The sequence below is a fragment of the Aphidius gifuensis genome, linkage group LG4 (genome assembly GCF_014905175.1).
Source record: "Aphidius gifuensis isolate YNYX2018 linkage group LG4, ASM1490517v1, whole genome shotgun sequence".
Lineage (NCBI taxonomy): Eukaryota > Metazoa > Arthropoda > Insecta > Hymenoptera > Braconidae > Aphidius > Aphidius gifuensis.
The window spans coordinates 19,025,329-19,045,357 of record NC_057791.1 but is presented as its reverse complement, the minus strand read 5'-3'; the positions used below and the strand labels follow the sequence as shown (position 1 = coordinate 19,045,357).

Below are 20,029 nucleotides of genomic sequence, written 5' to 3'. Positions count from 1 at the left end.
AGTATATGAAAATAAAAAAACATAATGAATATTAATAATAAAATAATATTATTATCATTGATACTGGAAATGCCATTAGTACTCTGCTTAAGCACCGATTAAAAAATTTAAAAAAATTAAATTTTACAAGCACTCGAGTGCGCGCACGCTTATTTAGGTTTACTCTTTCTATAACAACAAAATACACTTAAAAACACAGACATATTAAAACGTATCGTCTCTAATGACAAGTAGTTAAGTTAAGTAAAAAAAAAAAATTCAATTAAACAATTCTTATATCTCAAAAAACGCTTTTCAACTAATTTGATTTTAATTAATTATTTACACAATTTGTACTAATTACTATATTAAGTTTTAAATATTATTGTTTATTTTTTTTTTTTGTCATTAAATGGCTAATAAATTAATAATTTTTTCAAATTTTATTGTGCTGATTTGAATGGTTTTTTTTTTTCGTTAAAAATAAGTTTAAAAAAATTAATAAAAAAACAAAGGCTATAATGAGAAAATAAGTCTTTTGAACTTGAGACATTTTTTTTTAATGTCAAGTACGGTATAAAATCATATCCTTATACATATATGTTTATAAATATTATATGCATTCACCCACTAGTGGATGACGTCTTGATGAAATTAAATAAAAATGAAAACCTTTTTTTTTTTTTGTCAAGCTCTGGACATAATTGTATACATGCATATAAATTATTTGATTACAAATATGCGCGTGTGTATGTTTGTGTATATATAAATATATATATTTTTTTTTATATTTATATATATGCATTCATTTACGTAAAAACATATTACTCAAAAAAAAAAAAATGAAAAAACATTTAAAGGTATACGTGCATGGCAAAAAAAATATTTACATATATGGTAACAAAAAAAAAAATTGGTATTTTAATAATTTTATCATCAGTGTTTTAAAATCAGTATATTTAAATAAAAAAATTTATTGTTTATTTAAATGTCCTTATAAAATTTTGAATAAAAAAAATTATATCATGCAATTTAATCGGATTTTTAATGTAATTTAATCACATAGTTGTCAAATATCTTTATAATTTTTAATTATGAATATCAATATTCATAGAATCTATAATAACAATTTATTTTTTCAATATGCATATCATATCATTTTTATAGGACACAAGTCCAATTTTTTGAACAAAACAAATAATATAAAAATAACAAAAAAAAAATAAATAAATAATAAATAAATATAAAAACAAAAAAAAAATAAAAATCAATCGTAGATATCCACGATTTTAATCCGCTTCCGAATTATGTGTTACCTCCAATGTTGTATTTTAAATTGTTGAATTTTTTTTTTTTTTTAATCATAAATTCCTAATGATAATCTAAAAGATAAACTCAACCCAGTGACGTAAATGAAATTTTTAAAAATATGCTAAGACAAATAAAAAAAAAATTGTTAGCATGAATTTTTTTTTAGATTTTTTTTTTTAAATATTATTTTTATTTATTTTAAAATTTCACATGCACAAACATTTTTTATGGTATGAATTTTAATCATGGTACTTAAATATGAATATGTACTTAATTTTATTATTATTATTATTTTAAATTGTTTTATTGTGTGCATTCATTGAATATTTAATTTAAAAGAAAAAACAAAGTAAAAAAAATAATGAAAAAAAAAAAAAATGTAATAATGCAAAATGTTGGACAGGTACCAGTTTTTTGAGGAATGCAATACAATAATATAGCTTGGTGTTTACACCAAAATGATGTACTTAAATTAATGAAAATTAATTGCAAAAATGAATGGCAACTATAGAAAAAATAATAATAATAATAATAAATTGTGAAAAAATAAAATTAAGCATTTAGAAAATAATACTGTGTATTAGTTTAATATGAAATAAATAAATAAATAATGAAAAAAAATTTTAAAAAATATATATATTATAAATAAATATATAAATATAATTGTTTGCAGAGAAAATAAAAAAAAAAAAAAAACGGAAAATAAAATAAACCCGTGAATATAATTTTAATGAAATTTTCAAATTTTTTTTTTTTTTTTTAATTTACAGATAGTTAAAAAATATATATCTGTGGAATAAACCCATGGCTTGTTTTAATTCTACGGTGATATATTTGTGATGACATCCAGGTCGAAAAATAAAATATCAATTTTAGTGTTAAATTAAATTTAAACAATAAAAAATGCTGCTATATGAAAAAAAACGAAAAAAAAAAAGAGAAGTGAAACTGTCGCTGCTTCAATAAATTGTTTTTAAACTAGATAAAAAAAACAAAAAATGAAATAACAAGTTTATAAATAATTGGAATACGCGTATCCATCAATTTATGGGATAAAAAAAAAACAACAAAATAGTACTCAATCTATTTCTATATAAACCTGGAACAATGCATCACTGAATATGAAAAGAATTATTGATCAGTTATTGGTACATTTATGAATACCTTTTGTCAATGTAGAAAATTTATACATCAACTGACACAGATATCAAGAGTATTGTTATTAAAAACAAAAAAATCATGTTTTAGCAATTTTTTATTTTTATTTTTCATTGTTAAAAAACAACTTATTGATCGATTTTTTTTAAAAAACCGAATGAGACTGTTATTATGATTTTTATTTTTCCCTTACGGTAATAAATATCATAGAATATTTGTAAACTAAATAAAAAAAAAAGGAATTAATTTAGATGGGCTATAATTAAAAAAAAAAAAAATATTATAAAAATATATCAGATAAAAATATTTAGCCTAAATTAACTGCGAGCAGACTTGAATAATATTCCCTCCTAAAAAATATAAAAAAAAAAAACTAAAAAAAAATATTAACCATATTTTAAAATATAAGAAAAATTGATTAGAGCATATAAGGAATTAATTTTACATATGTGTTTATATAAATATATATAAAACAATGAAATATTAATTGTTTTAAAAAATTTTATTTAGATGGGCAAGATACTGAATAATAATTTACATCCTGATGATGATTACTAATATTGGCAAGTGCGCACAGATATGTCAAATTACAAATCATATAATTCACAATGAAAAATAATTAAAATGATAATAATAAAGCAACTCAAATAATTGATAAATTGAAAAAATAATACAGGAAATATTGTGAGAAATTAAAAATATAAAAAACAAAATATGTAGACACACGCGCATATGAGTTGCACAGATATAGAATTATATATAGAAATATATATTAATTAACATGAATACATAATTAATAATTATATAAATATATAAATACCACTAAGGCGTCAACTGTATTTGTTTAATAAAGATGTACATTCGAAAAAAAAAAAATAGCATTTTTCATTTTTAAAATTTCTCTTTTAGGTATACTAATTGGTTTGTTTGTTTTTTTAAATAAATAATTAAATTATTTACATTATTAAAATTTAAACACATTATTTGATAAATTGATAAATTAAATAAATTTATTTTTAACCAATTATAAATCACAATTAATTCTACATAATTAAAATTTTCTTTTTTTTAAAAAAAAAAAATTTAACTTAAATAAAATAAATTATTATTTACATGATAATATTGTTTATCTTTTTGTTTTAATTTAAAAAGAAAAAAAAAAATTGATAAACAGTAGAAAAATTTTCTTTTAATTATAATTATTTTTTTTGTTTTTTTTTTTTTAATAAAAACTATAAAAATAATTTATCAGCAAACAACAACTGTTGCTTGTTCACTATTATTTAATGGAAATAATTTGATATTTTCAGCACTCCAGTATAATAATGCACCTTGACAAACAACACTCCATACATATGGTATAAAAAATTCTTCTGGTTGTTCTTCTTCAACATAACGAAATTTAAGTTCTGGAAATTTACGTAATCTATCTTTTGGCCATTGTAATGTGCCTTGTTTAATAATTGTTAATACTTCATTAACATCAATTTGTGATTGTTCTGTTTGTTCTAATTTATGTGAAAAAAAATTAATAACTGAATATATATTTTGTATTATATCTTGAAATGCTGAATGTGTTCTAAATAATTGAAATATATCTTTTTTATATAATAATGTATAAATTAAATTTGGATTTTGTCCAATACGATAAGTTAAACAACTATTTATTATTTCAAGTATCATTCTTAATACTTCTTCAAGTATTGTTAAATCTTGTATTAAATCAGAATCACCAGCATCAATATTAATATCAATATTTGTTGATTCTGGACTACTTGATGTTCCTTGTCCATGAATTTTTAATTCAAGACGTGAATGTTTCTTTGCTAGGGTTTCAAATAAACTCAATAAACGTTGACTTACATAAGGATGTAAGGATGTAAAATGTGCAGACATATTTGCCAACGCTGCAAGACAATTTGTATGTAGATATTTGTCCTGTTAAATATTAAATTTTTGTATTATTAAATTCTATTTTAAATCAACTAAAATACAACAATAATCTTACCCTCATTTTAAGCATGTTATATTGTATTGTCCTTATAACAACTAGAATCAAAAGGCCACCAAGTGAAATTTCACTGATACATCTTTCAGTATACCACGTAATATTTTTCAACATCTTTAATCATAAAAAACCAAATTTAAATGTCAATAATCATTATCATTAAAAGTAGATATATAAACTTACAATTTCATGAATTCTTTTGTTAAATGATTCATCCTCACTCAGTATCAACAAAATAATAAGTGACATGTAGATATGATGTGATGTATTGTCAGGTGCATGATATAAAATTTGCAAAATTGGCGTAACCTTTTTAAGAAAGCAAAAAAAAAAACAAAAAAGGAAATCAACATTTATCTATTTAATTAAATAATCTTTGTTAAATAAATTTGTGCCTTACTAGTAATTGTATATCACTACGTTTGATAATGTCCTCTTTGACTCTTTGATTACGATGCAACAACATGTACAATAACAATGTTATTTCATCAGTATTTTCAACACGACATATAGTATTATAAAGTTTATCCAAATTAAATCTAAATGGTATTATTGATTTTGTTGTTATCATTGATTGATTATCATTGGCATTTGTAAAAAAAAATAATGCATCTCTGTATGGATTATGAGTTGTTGTACAATGATTTGTTAATACAAGTAATAATAATAATGATTGACTAGCAAGTGGTGTTTCAATATCTCTTTTTTTTTCTTCTTCTTCAGTTGTGCCATTATTTGTAACTTGTACATTTTTAAAACTATTACCCATACCCATTCTTATAACATTCCATAATCCAGCTAAATAAAATAATAATAAACATTTATTAATAATATTCAATTAATCATATATTATATTTAATTAATTTATTTATATACCTGCAATACTAAATACAAAACTACCACCTTCATCACGTACTAAAAGATCTGGTGGTGCATGTTCTTGTTGTGAAAAATTATGTAATAATGTACAAACAACAACTGGAGCATGTAAACTTGTTTCATGATGCATTATCATTTTATAAACAACACTATATTCAGCTGATGTTTGAGAAAATAATTGTACTGATAAAAGAACAAGAAGACAATTTATTGCTTCAAGATGTACAGCATATGTTAGACCACTTGAAATATAAAAATTACAACAATTAATTAATATATAAACAATGTAAATTAGGTATATTTAAAATAATATTAATAAAACTTACGAAAGTGGCAAATCAATAATAATTTCAATAAGTATTTCAAAAAATGATTCAAGTCTCATACTATGAGTTTTATCATTATTTTTATTTGAATCAATTTCAGTATGTTTAATAACATTATCCTCACTTAGTGTTTCAACTAAATATTTAAATATACAACGAATTGAAAATAATGCATTATATGTTTTCCATGTTATCATGACATTTTCATTTGGTCCAGATGCTAGTAATTCATTAGCACTTAATAATGCAACTTGTATTAATGAACCAAAATTACCAGTATGTAAATTATTTTTTAATAATTCTTGACACATTGTATCAAGACGTGAATCAAGTTCAATTTGATCATTTCTTGTAACAGGTGGTTTAATATTAAATGATAAAAATTTATTCCAAAATTGATCATTTGGTGGTATTATTTCCTTGCCACATAATTTAATTAAATATATATTTTTTGATAAATCATCATAACGACTTGGTGTTCCACCCATTTTTATCAATTTTTATTATCTGTAAATAATCAAAACATAGTAAAAATATTCTTGCTTTTTAAATTCATCAATTGTGATAATTCAATAACAATGTCAGTGTTAATATTGTTAACCTGATGAATCATCAATATTCAATGTTAATATGTCAAAATAAATAATTTTTAAATAAACTAATAATAATGTTAATTTAATTTTGTAAAATTTAAGTTAATTATTTTTTATGGATATAATGGAAATGTATGGGTTTATTAAACTTACAATAATGTTAAAAAAATAATTATTATTTTGTCAACATATTTTTGACAAATGTCAAAATGTGTAAACGTTGATATTTTAGCTTTTGAAATTTATCGATAGAGTTCACTACCAGTCACTACGAAAAACCGCGCAGATACAAAAATCTACTTGTCAGTTTTTATTTTTTTTTTTATTTATTTTTTTTTTTCTAGGCTGAAATGGTAATGTCCTTGAGACTTTCTCTAATCTAAGAAATAAGAAAAAAAAAATAATCAATATTTTATCTAGAAAAATATCAACAAATGGATCAAATAAAAATGATTTTTTCAGCTACATTATTTTTTTTTTTTTATCTAAAAAATATATAACATTTATGAAAAAAAAAATTTTTGTTTTTTTAAATTTCAATGTGACCTTAGAAAATTTTTTTAATTTCATTAAAGTTAATTGAACCTTTCTCCTTGAAACTGCGCACTAGACTTAACCGATAAGAAAAAAGTCAAAATAATAACAAAATTTAATAAAATAAAATCAATATAATTTTCAGACAAACGAAAAAAAAAAAAAAAAAAATACAGTTAAAACGAAAAATCATTCAAATAAAAATACAAATAAATACAGCTGATTATTATTAAAAACATAACATTTATATTTTGTAATACAAAACACTTTAATGTTGACCTATTATAATGATAATATTAAAATATTATTTTGATAATAAACTTCTGTTAAATTCCGTTGATAATCAACATTTCAAACAATAAAAAAAATTAAATTCTGACGTCATCAAATATAAAAAAAATAAATAAAATAATTCAAAGAATAGTATATACGGTCAATGATTTCTCAGTAAAATAAACTGCGTCTAAATAAAAAAAACAATTACCTTTCAATGAAAAACAAAAAAATCACTGATAAGATAATGCAAATAAAAAAAATTAAATAAAAAAATTGGAGCATCATGTTTAGGGCTTCAAAAAACTAATTAACTTTTCATAATATACATTTTTTTTTTTTTTTTTATCAAAACAAATAAAATATATGCTGTAATCAATTAATAATAATAATAATATTGACTATTATTATTATTTGTTTATTAATGTAATACGTAATAAATACTTTCGAAATGATATAAAATAATTATCCTTGAAAAAGTCAAAGTGCAAAATGAAAAATCCACATCAACAGTTATCATGAAGGAATTTTTTTTAACTCTTTTTATTTTTTTATTTATAATAAATGTACATATACACACATTTGTAATATGATAATAATAATAAGAAAAAAAAAAAAATGTATTTTGAGGGGAGTGGACTCTGCTTTGTGTAGACTTTAAGTACACGAGTGTCGTAACTATATATAGATGTGTGCGCATAGAGAAGTGTCGTTAGTTCCATTCGGACTTCGGACACGTGAACAGCTTTTAACAAGCTTCCTGAAAAGGAAAGTTTCTTTTTTGATTGGTCCGCTCATTGTATGGGTAAGTTAATAAATTTTTACACCTATTAATAATAATAATAATAATTAGAAAAAAATAAAACCCAATTATAATATTAAATATGACCTTGAAAATTAATTTATAAATCAATTTTTTGCATCGAATAATATTTAATTTAATTATCAAATTGGTCAGCAAGTAACATGTCGACATCTGCATTGAAAAAAAAAACGACTCCAACATTCCAAAGCCATCGACCTAGATTTTATATATTCTAGATTTTATATTCATTTTATTAATAATTTCGAAGGTGATTAATTGTATTTATATATTTTTTTGAAAAAAAAAAAGGGATGAAAATTTTGTTAATGGGCCAAATTGCGTCATGATAAAATTTGATAATGATTCGACAATATGGTGCGCAGTAACCTTTGTTCAAATGGCTACTTATTGATATTATCATTATTATTATATTTTTTATTTCGTTTAATTTATTTTCAAGTGTTGAAAATGATAAGGTTAATATTGTGTGGGTAAAGATAAATAAATCGATTAAATAAAAAACAGACACAAGGAAGTAATAATGAATACGAGGTTGGAGGAAAAAAAAAAAAAAAGAAGGATGAGTCATCCATCATGTGTTGTTGCAATAATGAGGAAACAATCTAGAAACCAAAATGTCCGCTATTGATAATAATAATAATTTGTGTTATTAGCTATTGTTGTTAATAATTAATAAAAAAAAAATATTTTAATTAAAATTTACAGAGCGAGAGAAGGATTTAAATTACGGTGAAAGCCCTGTAGAGCCAATAAGCAGCTGCAGGGATGAGCATGGATACATGCCAACAGTTGGACGCTGGGGCAGTGAATGGCCAAGTTGACTCGAGTCGGCTGAAACATGGTGTCAGCCACAGGGTCAGGCACGAGGACCCTGGATACGGGGTGTGCCATTACCCTTGCCGGTATGGGCCCATTACGAGTCATCACCCTTGATCGTCGATACTGTTGAACAGTATGAGGAACTAGCAGGCAGCGTTGAACTGGAAACCCAGAGACTTTTACGCGAGCATCGCTATGATACTATTGGTAACTTTCTAAGGTAAATTAAATTAACATTTTATTTGTTATTGTTAAATGTTTACATATGTTTTATTTTATTTTGTTTGTTGATAGGTTTTACAAGGACTTTAAAGAGAGTAACGAGACAATGGTAGAACGTTTTTACTCAAAATATCAACCTCTCATAACACGCAAACATCAAACATGTGTTGGTCTTGGTTTTGAATTATTAAGTCGTTTGAATAAATTAAATAAAAAATATTCTGGAATTGCAAATGGATTATATTTGGTATCATGTGAAGAGGTAATGATAACATCATCAATTACGTTATTTGTTAATTGCTGTTTATTGTCATCAAATAAATTAATGATTTATATTTGTTTTTCTATCAACAGACTATTGGTGACATTGAGGCATATGTTGGTGGTCCACCAGCAGCAGATAGTGGTGAAAAAGAACATGTACTTGTTTGTCTTAAAATTGTTATAAATGGACGTCGTGGTGTATTATTGTTAGATCCAGGTTATCATGTTGCACGTGTTGTAACAGTTATGGCTGATAAATTATATCCACATACTGGATGGTTTACACAATCAGATGAACCTGAATGTAAAAAAGAATATAATTATTCATTATGTCAAAATGATAATGATTATGTTGAATGGCATGAAAGACAAACACGCCCTGGTGCCTTGGAACAAACACAAGTTGCTTTAATATATGTTGCAAGACCATATTTAACTGCAATTGATGTTACTGAAAGAAGAAATTTGGTATATAATTATCGTAGTCTTGTATCACGTGATACTAAAGGACATGTTACTGCAGCATTATATTTTTCACTTGGTCTTGATAATATACAAACATTTACAATTTTTTATCGTACAAGTAATGGTACTAAACGTAAAATTAAAATACCATTTAATAAATTCAGCTCTACAACAAAGGTAATTATCATTATCTTCAATTGAACAAATTGATTCAATTGATTGTCTTGTTGTTGTTGTTGTATTTTAATGACTTTTAATATTTTTATTTACTCCAATTTGTTATTTGTTATTAGACTGGTCCAACTGATGAAGAACTACAAATGATTGCTGAATGCGGACGTCAAATGGACATGTCATGTGATGAAATTGACAGTCTTCTTGAGGCATTAGCTCAAGTTACGAGTGACACATCATTCATTGCTCAAGTACTTGCTATTAACGCCAAGATAAATACACCAGTTCAAAACCAACCAACCATCTCATCATTATTTCGTTACTTTTCTTAATTTTTTCTTTTGATTATTTTGCTTGCTATATCCTCGTGCATAATTATTATTTTTTTTTCTATTAAATTAATTAGTGTTAATTTTAATTTTATTATTACACAACAATATCGACGATCTTATTGTTATTTTATAATTTTCAAAAATGACTTATTTTAATTTTCAAAAATATTATTATTAATTAAATGGTAATGGGTAAATCACTTTAATTTTTTTTTTTTGTTTATTTGACTTGTAAAAAACACATAATTATTTGATTTAATAAATAAACTTGATTGACACCATGTATATATTCAGATCTTAAATATTTATTTATCCATGACAACGTTTAAAAATAATGTTTTAAATTAACTTTAAGATTTTTTTTTTTTAATACATTTTTTTTTGATTTATCCATTTAATGGAACGTAGGAAATTTAACTTAATTAACTATATCATTTAAATAATTGAATTACTAAGAATAATTGAGAAAAAAAAAAAAAAAAAAAATTAATAATAACAAAGAAGTCTAGCTTATTTATAATAATCATTGACACATTATAATAATCCTGGTTTAATTACCAAGAGGTAGTCAAAGTTTGTACGTCGTCATCTTGCTACATGATGTCGTGGACCATACTTTATAATAATTATTATTATTAATTCCAAGGTTATAAACAATGTGGACATATTTAAATTGAAACATTAATATTATAATGATAATTAGAATTTTTTATTCTTTATCATCACTATCTTTATCAGCTGGCATGTGTTGTCGTTTGTTGCTTGTTTCATCATCATCATTACGTTCACGTTTACGACTAGCAACTGGTGATGTTTCTGGTGATTTTGCACGTTTTTCACCATGTGGTACTTCCACAACATCAGAATCTTCAGTACTTGAGCTGAAATTAAAATATAAAATTTAATTTTCTCGTATAATATTTTTTATTATAAACAAACAAATTTTTTTAGTTATTTATGCTGATGATGACGATGGTGATGGTGATGATAATGGTGATGATATCAGTTGACTCACGATAAAAAAAAAAACATAAATTACCAAACAACAATTACTGAATTTAAATTTTGTATTCATATATATATATTTTTTTTTTTTTATAGAAAGAAAAATGAAAAATTCAAATTGTCACAACGTTACTTACGTTGCACAAACGACACCATCTCGTTAATAAATTAATACTTTTGGTAGTACCTGTAATGCACAAAATCAGATATTCCAAATTTTCATTCTTTTTTTTTTTGTTTTGTTTTTATCTCTAAAAAATAAAATGTTGATAAAGCGATAAAAAAAAGCATGCTATAATAATAATATTTTGAGATGAGAATTGATGATCCAGATGAGAGAGGATGATTATGTGACATACCTCGACGAATCACCTACATCATAGGTGGTGGAAGAAGAAGAAGATGAAGAAGGTTTTGATGTATTTCTTCTAGATGTTGATGGAGCCAATCTTGAACGACTACTAGAAGCATTCCATAGCACACAAATAATAAATAAATAAAATTAAAATATCTACGCATTCAATAATAAATAACATCTAATTGTATTTGAAATTGATTACATTATTGATATTATTTTGTATCGAAATTTAATGCCTTGGAGCAGGTTTTGAATTACGTTTCTTCTGTCTACATAAATACATAAATTAATTTGTAAATAAATAAATCTATCAGTTATAATTTTTACACATTAAAAAGCAATCGTGCAATTGATAATAATATTGATATAATTTTAAAAGAAAAAAAAATATATAAATTTATCTCACCTTGTTGTACCATCAGTGAGAGCAAGACGTTTTGGATCAGAACGTTTTCTGTGATGTTGATGATACTCAATAGCACGATCAGCACCAACATGATTGGAATGACTTGAATGACGAGCACGAGTTTGCCATTCTTTATTAAAATCATCAGCTTCCTCTGTATAAAAAAAAAGCAGATAAATATAAATTAAATGTTAAACAAATAATTAACAAATAAATTGGACATTTTATATTTACCTTCATCAAGATTAATATATTCTTGATGCTCTTCTTCATCACCATTATGTAAATTTTTTTGTTTTTCAATAACATGACCACGTTCACCAATATGATGACCAATTGCCATTTTTTTAGTTCCACTGCGTGAATCATAAACAGTTTCTTGAGTTTCTTTAATTCCACCAGGTGCAGCACGAAGTGTTTTTGATGCTTGATAAACTTGGGGACGTCCATCTGGTCCATTACTTGTATATGACATCATTGATACTGATGACATTCCATGTGATCCACCAGCAGATGCCATATTGTTCTGTTAATTAAATAAAAAAACATTAACATCATGTTGTTTATGATAAAATATAATGTCTATTTTAATTGGAACAATAATAATAAATATATAATCAATCAAAGTCAAGTGTCAAGTATACTGTTTACTTACAAAACCAGAAAACATATCGCCCATGCCAAATGGAGCCATTGGAAAACCAAATGGCATCATTTGATTTTGTTGTTGATGCTGTAATTGTAGCTGTTGTTGATGTTGTTGTTGATGTTGATGTTGTAATTGTAATTGTTGTTGTTGTTGTCCTGCATGTCCATTGAGCATCATTTGTGATTGTCCCATCATTCCAAATGGATTGAACATTGAGTTCATCATGCTGCTCATATGTTGCATTGACTGCATGTGAGATCTAAAACAACAATCAATTAAATAATTAATATTAATTATTATTTTAATTTTTTTTAATGCTCTATGACACAATTACGAAATATAATAATGGGTAATAATAGAGATGTACCAATTTAAATATAGTAATTAGAATTTTATGTGTCAATCATTTAAATCAAACAAGGGCAAAATATTTTTACACACTATTTAATTATCATGATAAATTTTATTTAATTTTTGGACTTACCCAAATATTGGATCGTCTTCAAAATCACCCATGATTGATCCAAAAAGAGACATTTTTTTTTTGTTAAAAAAAATACACACACACGTACACAACGAAGTTAATTTGTTCTTTTTAATGTAATAATTTAAAATTGGGTTGTCAAATTATTATGTTGGTGTAGTTATGAGCTTTTGATTGAATATGGTAATTGTTGAGATATATTATTATTAATTACTTTGATATTAATTAAAGATTCTTCTGGAAAGTTTTTAGAGCAATATCGCAACACGCAAGACGCAAAATTGGTATTATTTGTGTTTTGAGAGAGATTGTAAAATATTTGTGAGTTTGACAGAGATAGATATAGCACACCAAAGATGGAGGTGTTTACGACTACAGTGCTGTCTGTAGGAGAAAAACGTAAACTATTTCTGATTGCGGTTGATCATCTTGGATCCACTTGGATCATCTGGCATTCTGGATTTCTGGCAAGTGGCAAGGGCAACCAAGAAGACTACAAATACTAAAATTATTAATTATTAACAATAAGAGTAAATTGTTTATTTAAAAAATGCCAAAAGTACGTAAAGTTCATCGTAAAAAAACTTTCAAAGTTAATATTAACAGAAAAAAACTACGTAATAAATTGAGAAAATTACCAGCAATCACATGGTAAGTGATACGATAACCTCTAAAAATAAATAAATAAATACTTTGTAAACATTTTAATTTAATTGTTTAAATTAAATAATTAACAATAAATTTTTTAGCCCCCAGGTTAAAGAAGCATGGGAGAAAACAAGATCAACAAAATCAAATTTAACACAAATGGGTTTGGCATATGATGCCAATGCATCAATTAAAATCCCAAGTACAAAAAGTGAAATGTTAAAAAAAGCCAAATTATTGGCATCTGGTGCTCTTGTAACAGCTAGTGTTGGACCAAAAAAAAAAAAAAGAGTAGCAAAAAAAAATAGTGTTGCATTGGCATTAGAGGCTGATGCAAATGCACCACGTGAAAGAATGTTTCGTTTACCAAGTGGTCAAGTACAATTTTTAACTTCTATGATGGATAAATATGGTGAAGATTATCAATCAATGGCACGTGATAAAAAAAATTATTATCAATTAACATGGAAACAATTGAGAGCTAAAATAAATACTTTTAAAGGAATACCAGAACAATATGCTGAATATTTAGTTAATAAAGGTGAAATTGTTCTTGATGATGATACACAATCATTCAAGGATACAAAACGTAAATTAAAAATTTAGAATAACCAGCGATATTTTGTTGTACTTTTAAGTATTTTTTTTTTTAAGTTAATAAATTAATCGAGTTGTTTAAACATAATTGATGATTGAGTATTTATTTATTATGTATTTGTTGATAATTATTTGCTCCATTTTCTAAATTCCATGTGGCTCATGTAGCCGTCTAGCGGACAAATGGTGCCTTAATTTTTTTTTTCAGAATTAAACTGGTGATCAATGATCATTCACATGTCATTGTTGTGCATCAACTTGTCGGCGTAATTTAATTTTGTTATAATAATTAAACAAGATAAAAATGGCAAACGAGTCAATCTCATCATCATTATCATTTTCTGGTGGTGGAATGAAATATTCTGCCGAGAATATTGATCACCTTTATCAACAAATTTCAGCAGTAAGTCTCTAAGCTTCAATGACATTTTAAACAGTCAAAATATTATTATTTTTGTTTATAAATTATTTTAGAATCTCAATGAAATTCAAAAACTGTCTGGCAGTGTCGACACCAACATGAAAAACATTCGCCAAGAAATGATTGTTACAGCAAAATTACTTGATGCCATTGATAAAAAAAATGATAAAAATTTACCTGAAGAAATCAACATAAATAAATAACCTAATAAACCAACAAATATATAGTTTATTTTTTTTATTAAACTTTGTATCATTACATACGAAATTTCAAAGATGATTATTAAGTGGAAAAAAGAAAATTGTTTTTTAAAAATACAATCAATAGTTATTTTAATTTAATGTGCTGCATTTGCTGCTTGTTCTTTGTAAGCATAATGAAGATCTTTGCAGTCTTGATCTGAAATACGAACCCAGCCAGTTTCTTTCATGTGATAAACTAAAAAACAATAAAACATAATGAATTAATTATCTAAAAAAAACAAATTGTTAAATATATTTATTTTAAATGATTATTATTATTTTTACCTCTGACAATTCCACCAGAGTAGGCATCTCTGTGAGTAGCATGATAAATTGATCTTCTACCAAGTTCACAAGCTTCCTCATCAGTAAGATCCCAATGATAACCAGAATCAAGAACACCAAAAGCAAATACAGATCCAGAACCAACACTAAATACTTTTCCTGGTGTTCTTGTACCTTCTGAATCAACATAATAAAGACCAGGTCCACGTTTGTCCCAACCAGCAATCATCATACCTTAAAAAATCATTATATTTTTTAATAACATCACAATGATAAATGATACTTTGTTTATTATTTTATTTACCCATTGAAAGACCCATTCCTTTGTAATTGTAAACCATATTTGACATAAGTTTACTTGCAGCAGCAACAGATATACGTTCACGGTTTCTCAATTCATACATTCTGCATTGTTTAGCAAGAACACGATCCCAATAAACACAATCAGCAGCACCACCAGCAAGTGTACCCAATAGATAATCATTTATTTCAACAATTTTTTTCATTGTTCCAGAGCCTTATTTCGAAACCAAAAAGTAAATTATATTATTAATTAGTTGCACAATAATTATCATGTTGTTATTAATAAAAATGATATTATTATTTACCAATATATTGACCGCCAGTTGCTCGTGAATCAACAGCAAGAATGACACCTCCTTGATAACGAAATCCAAGTGTTGTTGTACCATGATCAAAATTAATTTTAAGATGTTTACCATTATCATCTGGAGCACCTGCCAAGTGTGCTAAACCTGCTGCTGGCTATTAATATCATTTAAATTAATTATTAACAACAAGATGATGATGCATATTACAAATCATATCATAACCTATAAATATTATTTTAACTTACATCGGCAAATGGTACTCTGGCCAATTCCATGTTGTTATATAAATTTTGACTGTATTTATGAATTTCATGATCTAAATTTTCACTTTCATCAGTTTTAGTAAAATTACAAAATTTACTTATACCACAAACATCAGCAAGTGCCATGATTACAAGCAAATTTGATAATGATTTTTTATTTGTTTCGTTGGACAGAGAAAAAAAAATCAACTGAACTGACGGATTGTGTTTTATGTATATGTGTGTGTGTATCAGTGTATTAGTGTTTCTCTTTTTTTTTTTTTTTCTATTTTGCAAAAGGTGAATATTGTCAATATCTGTCTTATCGATTGTTGCGTTTGCCATGGCGCTGTCTCTATAGTCGTTTCAAATGTTAAATTGTTAAACCTTATTTAATTTATTTTATTATTAAATAGAAAATTATTGGTCATATATATAGCTTACGAATGATCTAATTTTTGTTTTATTGTTTTTCTTTTTTAACATAATCGACTGTTAAATATTCATATTTAATTGGTGTGTTAGGCACACCATCTTCACATGACATGACTACTACCATTATTCTTTTACGATTTCTTGATATTTCTTCTGCTTTTTTGATAAATTCAGAAGTTACACCTGTGTTCTTAACTCTAAAATATTCCAACTCTGGTGAATTTTCAAGAACTTTCATGGCTGATTCATCTGTAATTTTATTGCTGAATGGTAACATCACAATTTCCATATTTTTGAGTAATTTAATTGAAGAGTTAGTGACGTTATTAAATCCGTAACAATCAAGATTTCTTAAATGATTCATCTTTGAAATTGCTACTATACCAACATCGGTTATAAAATCACAATACATTCGTAGTGATTCTAATTCCTTCATGACATTGGCAACATTATATAAAAAATCATCAGTAACTTGGGAATTTCTAATATCTAATTCCTTGACCCACTCATATATTTGGTAGCTATGAAGTTTATTTTCATTAAATTTGCACTCGTCAGTAGTGATTATTATTCCATGATCTGCCGAATTTACATAATCAGTTAAACATTTGGGAGAACATATACCAGCAATTTGAAACGTTTTCAAAGCCTTTAGTTCCAAAAACACCTGCAAAACAAATCATTCATAAGTACCTATATGTAAAAAATAAAAAGGAATATTACTGCTTTTTTTTTTTTTTTTTTTAATAAAGTTTAACTTACACTAGTGATTTCTTTTGGAAGTTTAGTTTGGATCCCTATGCATTCAGCCCAATTTGACAAATTCAGTTCAGTCAATGTATCAGCAACGTTTAACAATGACTTGATTAAAGTAACAGGTATAAATGTATCAGGCACTCTATAACATTGAAATATAATTTTCAATACTTTTAGTTTCAAAAGATGTGTGAATGCATTATCTAATATTGCATATTTAATAAATTCAATTCTTATTCGAAGTTCTACAAGATTTGGACAAGATTCATTGATAACTGGTACTATGTTACAATGGCTATATGCTGTCAAGTCTAATTTTCTTAAATAACGACCACATTTATTAAGAAGTGATTTCAAAAAAGAAAATTGTCCATCGATTGTTGGATAATTTTTCGTTAAAAAATTTGGATACTCATCATATTCCCAATAAGTTAGTTCAAGTTTTTTGACATTAATCCAAGAATAATAATCAAGAGCTCTTTTCCATTGTTTGCATACTAAAAAAAATTAATTAATTGTCATTATTAAATAATTTATCTTATACAATGTATGTTAATTATCATTATCATACCCAATGCAATTTTTGGTCTTTCACATGCTGAAAGATACATGAATATTTCAGCCAAGCAATGATCATTAACACGTTTCATTATCAGTACATCTTTGGCATATGAATGATCATTATGATGACCATATAGCTGAAAATGATATCAACATTCATATTTAATATTCATATTATACTGTTAATAATTATTGACTATCATTAACTATAACCTTATTTTTTATTTCGCTGCAACGTGTTGAAATTTGTCTTGGAGGTGAAGATGTACTCCATGGTATTTGCTCAGCTTTATATTTTTTTACCAAGTTTTTTTCCAAATCTGATTCACGTAATTTTTTGAACTGAGTCATATTTGATAAAATGAGCTATGCAAGTTTTGGTTTAATATTTTTTCTATTTCTATTATATATGTATTACCTATATATTTGCAAAAGGTGAATATTGTCGATATCTGTTTTATCTATTGTTGCGTTTGACATTTGCCATGGCGCTGTCTTTATAGTCGTTTCAAATGTTAAATTGTTAAATTGTTATTAAATAGAAAATTATTGGTCATATATATAGCTTACGAATTATCTAATTTTTGTTTTATTGTTTTTCTTTTTTAACATAATCGACTGTTAAATATTCATATTCAATTTGTGTGTTAGGTGCAACATCTTCACATGACATGACTACTATCAGTTTTTTTTTACGATTTCTTGATATTTCTTCTGCTTTTTTCATAAATTTAGAAGTTACACCTGTGTTCTTAACTCTAAAATATTCCAACTCTGGTGAATTTTCAAGAACTTTCATGGCTGATTCATCTGTAATTTTATTGCTGAATGGTAACATCACAATTTCCATATTTTTGAGTAATTTAATTGAAGAGTCAGTGACGTTATTAAATCCGTAACAATCAAGATTTCTTAAATAATTCATCTTTGAAATTGCTACTATACCAGCATCGGTTATAAAATCACCATACATTCGTAGTGATTCTAATTTCTTCATGACATTGGCAACATTATATAAAAAATCATCAGTAACTCGGGAATTTCTAATATCTAATTTCTTGACCCACTCATATATTTGGAAGCTATGAAGTTTATTTTCATTAAATTTGCACTCGTCAGCAGTGATTATTATTCCATGATCTTCCGAAGTTACATAATCAGTTAAACAATCGGGATAACGTATACCAGCAATTTGAAACGTTTTCAAAGCCTTTAGTTCAAAAAGCACCTGCAAAACAAATCATTCATAAGTACCTATATGTAAAGAATAAAAAGAAATATTACTAGTAAGCAGCTGCTTTTTTTTTTTTAATATAAAGTTTAACTTACACTAGTGGTTTCTTTTGGAAGTTTAGTATAGATCCCTATGCATTCAGCCCAATTTGACAAATTCAGTTCAGTCAATGTATCAGCAACGTTTAACAATGACTTGATTAAAGTAACAGGTATAAATGTATCAGGCACTCTATAACATTGAAATATAATTTTCAATACTTTTAGTTTCAAAAGATGTGTGAATGCATTATCTAATACTGCATATTTAATAAATTCAATTCTTATTCGAAGTTCTACAAGATTTGGACAAGATTCATTGATAACTGGTACTATGTTACAATGGCTATATGCTGTCAAGTCTAATTTTCTTAAATAACGACCACATTTATTAAGAAGTGATGTCAAAAAAGAAAATTGTCCATCGATTGTTGGATAATTTTTCGTTAAAAAATTTGGATACTCATCATATTCCCAATAAGTTAGTTCAAGTTTTTTGACATTAATCCAAGAATAATAATCAAGAGCTCTTTTCCATTGTTTGCATACTAAAAAAATTAATTAATTGTCATTATTAAATAATTTATCTTATATGTATGTTAATTATCATTATCATACCCAATGCAATTTTTGGTCTTTCACATGCTGAAAGATACATGAATATTTCAGCCAAGCAATCATCATTAACACGTTTCATTATCAGTACATCTTTGGCATATGAATGATCATTATGATGACCATATAGCTGAAAATGATATCAACATTTATATTTAATATTCATATTATATACTGTTAATAATTATTGACTATCATTGACTATAACCTTATTTTTTATTTCGCTGCAACGTGTTGAAATTTGTCTTGGAGGTGAAGATGTACTCAATGGTATTTGCT

The 20,029-nt window shown here is 25.4% G+C and overlaps 5 protein-coding genes across 9 annotated transcripts; 2 read left to right on the top strand and 3 right to left on the bottom strand.

Moving 5' to 3' along the window:
• Nucleotides 1-3,428: 3,428 nt before the first annotated feature.
• LOC122855456 (dymeclin) lies at nucleotides 3,429-6,539 on the bottom strand. The gene is made up of 7 exons (XM_044156829.1): nucleotides 6,408-6,539; nucleotides 5,662-6,168; nucleotides 5,333-5,577; nucleotides 4,857-5,254; nucleotides 4,640-4,765; nucleotides 4,457-4,570; nucleotides 3,429-4,386 (listed from the first exon to the last, which is right to left on the bottom strand). The coding sequence occupies exons 2-7, from the start codon at nucleotides 6,147-6,149 to the stop codon at nucleotides 3,697-3,699; spliced, it is 2,061 nt and encodes a 686-aa protein (XP_044012764.1). The 5' UTR covers nucleotides 6,150-6,168; nucleotides 6,408-6,539; the 3' UTR covers nucleotides 3,429-3,696.
• A 1,198-nt stretch (nucleotides 6,540-7,737) lies between these two features.
• Nucleotides 7,738-10,453, top strand: LOC122855453. The gene is made up of 5 exons (XM_044156826.1): nucleotides 7,738-7,866; nucleotides 8,593-8,926; nucleotides 9,001-9,190; nucleotides 9,283-9,834; nucleotides 9,951-10,453. Exons 3-5 carry the CDS (start codon nucleotides 9,035-9,037, stop codon nucleotides 10,161-10,163), a joined length of 921 nt encoding a protein of 306 aa, XP_044012761.1. The 5' UTR covers nucleotides 7,738-7,866; nucleotides 8,593-8,926; nucleotides 9,001-9,034; the 3' UTR covers nucleotides 10,164-10,453.
• Nucleotides 10,443-13,372, bottom strand: LOC122855452 (myeloid leukemia factor). Of its 5 annotated transcripts, none has more exons than XM_044156823.1 (7): nucleotides 13,066-13,357; nucleotides 12,588-12,840; nucleotides 12,167-12,458; nucleotides 11,933-12,086; nucleotides 11,528-11,629; nucleotides 11,306-11,355; nucleotides 10,928-11,044 (listed from the first exon to the last, which is right to left on the bottom strand). In XM_044156823.1, exons 1-6 carry the CDS (start codon nucleotides 13,116-13,118, stop codon nucleotides 11,337-11,339), a joined length of 873 nt encoding a protein of 290 aa, XP_044012758.1. In that variant the 5' UTR covers nucleotides 13,119-13,357; the 3' UTR covers nucleotides 10,928-11,044; nucleotides 11,306-11,336. The 5 variants fall into 5 exon arrangements, with proteins under 5 accessions (XP_044012755.1, XP_044012756.1, XP_044012757.1 ...); XM_044156824.1 differs by having other exon boundaries at nucleotides 11,528-11,626; XM_044156820.1 differs by lacking the exon at nucleotides 11,306-11,355 and having other exon boundaries at nucleotides 10,443-11,044.
• A 146-nt stretch (nucleotides 13,373-13,518) lies between these two features.
• On the top strand, nucleotides 13,519-14,942 carry LOC122855455 (nucleolar protein 16). The gene is made up of 3 exons (XM_044156828.1): nucleotides 13,519-13,716; nucleotides 13,815-14,713; nucleotides 14,785-14,942. Exons 1-2 carry the CDS (start codon nucleotides 13,616-13,618, stop codon nucleotides 14,317-14,319), a joined length of 606 nt encoding a protein of 201 aa, XP_044012763.1. The 5' UTR covers nucleotides 13,519-13,615; the 3' UTR covers nucleotides 14,320-14,713; nucleotides 14,785-14,942.
• A 6-nt stretch (nucleotides 14,943-14,948) lies between these two features.
• Nucleotides 14,949-16,355, bottom strand: LOC122855454 (proteasome subunit beta type-5). The gene is made up of 5 exons (XM_044156827.1): nucleotides 16,115-16,355; nucleotides 15,867-16,023; nucleotides 15,563-15,775; nucleotides 15,259-15,492; nucleotides 14,949-15,169 (listed from the first exon to the last, which is right to left on the bottom strand). Exons 1-5 carry the CDS (start codon nucleotides 16,256-16,258, stop codon nucleotides 15,069-15,071), a joined length of 849 nt encoding a protein of 282 aa, XP_044012762.1. The 5' UTR covers nucleotides 16,259-16,355; the 3' UTR covers nucleotides 14,949-15,068.
• Between the last annotated feature and the right edge of the window lie 3,674 nt (nucleotides 16,356-20,029).